The 2,823-nt window shown below is 43.1% G+C and overlaps 1 protein-coding gene across 1 annotated transcript; it reads right to left on the reverse strand.

Annotated features, from left to right (window-relative positions):
• Positions 1–1,375: 1,375 nt before the first annotated feature.
• On the reverse strand, positions 1,376–1,949 carry LOC108539232 (C-X-C motif chemokine 5-like). Its single transcript, XM_017887794.1, has 3 exons — positions 1,841–1,949; positions 1,585–1,717; positions 1,376–1,475 (listed from the first exon to the last, which is right to left on the reverse strand). The coding sequence occupies exons 1-3, from the start codon at positions 1,947–1,949 to the stop codon at positions 1,376–1,378; spliced, it is 342 nt and encodes a 113-aa protein (XP_017743283.1).
• Between the last annotated feature and the right edge of the window lie 874 nt (positions 1,950–2,823).

The raw sequence follows: 2,823 nt of genomic DNA on the forward strand, positions 1-2,823 counted from the left end.
TTTTTTTTTTTTTTTTTTTCAAATTTCCAAGCCCTCTCTGGTCCCCTGTCCAAGGAGAAATGCTAGGACCTCGAGGATGTCGCTATGTATTTTAAAAACTAAATGATAAATTTATATTCAAATTGTTTGGATACGTTTCCAAAACTTTCAGCATACAAGTCAATGTTACGTTTGCCTTTACTTTAAAAACTGAAAGAATACATTTCTATGTAAAGTGGCAGTCAGGAATGTGCCTGTTTTCTAGCTTCTTCATCTATCTAAAATATATATTTAGTTACCAGAATTATAGTACTCCTAATAAAATCGTTAATAAATAGCATGTAAAATCAAAGTTTAAAAGTAAATGATGGCAGTTTGCTATACTAAGAAGATAAAGAATGTCTAAAATTATAGGAAGATATTAGCCCTCATAGAAAGTAAACTTCTAGAAATTCTGGAAAAGGAAATATATTCTACATAGATAAGGTGCGATACACTCAGCTTTCTAAAGCAAAATAATTAAATCGTATCCCACAATGAAGAGTAAGGAAATTCTCAGACATATTCCCAAGAAACATTAAAATATTTCCTATTTTTTTAAAAGGTGAAGATAACAGTGTATATCCATCGACAGAATTCTTATGAAACATCATTTCCATATTAAATCCACAGCCTTCTCAGTTAATACCTTAAGGAATATTTCTTGGAGATGTAATAGACACCTTCAATTCAAGACACTTTGAAAGATTAACAACCAGTGATTCTTGGCTCACAGTATAGTCAATTGCCAAAAACTTCAATAGCATAGCAGATAAAATAACAGCAAATAGCAGAGATACTATGCTAAACACTTCATTAGCTGAGCTGAAAGCTTAAGGGGCAAACATAGGTTTTTCTCACACTCTTCAAAGTGGGGAATCCAGGAAGAAAGCTGACTACTGGAAAAAGAAATAAACAAACAACAACAACAAAAGCTTTCCTTCTTGTCTTCCCTGGGTCCAGCAGAAAACTGCACTGCTGAAGACTGGGAAACATTTCTATGCCTACTCATTTCTCTTCATCAGTTGTTCTTGTTTTCACTGTTGAGAAAAAGATTATATTAGTTTAACCATTTTTCGCACTCCTTTCTACTCCACCCTGGTGTCAACACTCAGCGTTTATAATGCTTGGTAAAAAAAGGAGTATACAAAAATCAATACAAGCAATGGGGAAACACAAAGCATAACTAGCGACAAGCTGTGTGTAATTGCTCAAGTAATTACATGTAAGATTGGTAATAAAGTTTTTCCCAGGACAATCCAGAAAAATGTTCCCAATTTAACAACCTTTTAGTACAGAGAATAAAGACCTTGTGAAGTCTATGGTCTCCCTAGATGAGGTTTAAAAACCACAAAGATCAAAGTGACAAGTACCGGCCCAAAATTTTCTGGATGACTTTCTTTAGAAAAGGGGCTTGTGGATCCAGACAAACTTCCGTCCCGTTCTTCAGGGAGGCTCTGAAGGAAAAAAAGGAAGATACACTCGTGAGATAGCAAGGTTGAAGACCCAGGCTGCGGGACTTTCCTCTTGCCAAGGTCACAGTGGACAGAGCAGCATAGAACTTACACCACTTCCACCTCGGAGCACTGCGGGCCTATGGCGAACACCTGCAGATTACTGATCATTTCCGGTTGAACTCTCTGCGTGGTCTGTAAACAACTGCAGCGCAGCTCTCTCAACGCAGCAGCGACAGGACCACCTGGGGAAGAGAGACACCTTTATAGGGCAGGTTGCTTGGTGAGTTTCCTGGAAGGCAGCTGCCCCGCAGAGGCTGGGATGCACCGCTGTACCCCAGTGCGTCCCGCGTGCCAGGCGCTCTCACCTGTGCTGAGGGGCCCTGGTGGCATCAGCAGCAGCAGCAGCGCAAGCAGTGCGCACAAGGAGCCCGAAGGACCCGGGACAGGGGCCGCGCGGCTGGGCAGGAGGCTCATAGTGGTCAAGAGAGCGCTGTGAGCAGTCGCGGGTTCCTGAACTGAGTGGAGGAGCAGAGATTGGAGGGTCCGGAGCACTGAGGTTTCCTTGTGCCTTTTGCACTCCTTTTATCTACATTCATCTCTCCCCACCGACAGGAAACCCAAGCTTTGGGATGCTGGGGAAATTCCCTGAATTCAGGGGGCAGTGTGGAAAGAAGGGGTAGGGGGAGGAGGGCTGACAGTGGGGAGGGTGGCCTGGAGGAGCTGCGGGCACCTGTACCTAGAGGGACATTCTAGACCTGCTTCCTGGTGGAGGGAGCTGTGGCTCCAGCCAGAAGGGAGCAGTGATTCAACAGGGCCTCAAGCCCTGGGCCTGAGGGGACTAGGGATGCTGGCGTTTCTGAGGCAGCCAGCCCTCTGGGAGATGCTACTCCTCTCCTTCTAGAGAGAAAAGGTGGAACCAAAGTATCAGGACCCTTGATTTGAGAAAAAATTCTGAAAGTCAATCCTTTCTAATTATTATTACTCTTAATCCAGGAAATGTTATGCATGTTTGAATTGCTCTAAATTGAAAGTCCTTCCTGTCTTCCTTGCAAGCAGGTCATTCTAGCTTTCTTGAATGACTTTATGATTCTCTGGACTTCAGCCAGGTTAGGAAGCCAAGATAACATGATAACAAGAGACCCTTGTCTCTTGCCACTTGAAGTCAGTGGCCTGAAAGGACCACCACTGAATTTTGTTGACTCCCCAACAGATCACCTTCTTTGGTGAGTAAGTCTGCTTACTGAGAATTCTGTACTTGTGGTATAGCAAGTATATGTGTGTCCAGGTGGTTAAACAAAAATCTTCCAAAATCACCCAGCAAATTGCCACGGAAGATACCTTGCTGTTG

This window comes from Rhinopithecus bieti, unplaced genomic scaffold, assembly GCF_001698545.2.
Source record: "Rhinopithecus bieti isolate Rb0 unplaced genomic scaffold, ASM169854v2 scaffold_17880, whole genome shotgun sequence".
NCBI classification, from domain to species: Eukaryota; Metazoa; Chordata; class Mammalia; order Primates; family Cercopithecidae; genus Rhinopithecus; species Rhinopithecus bieti.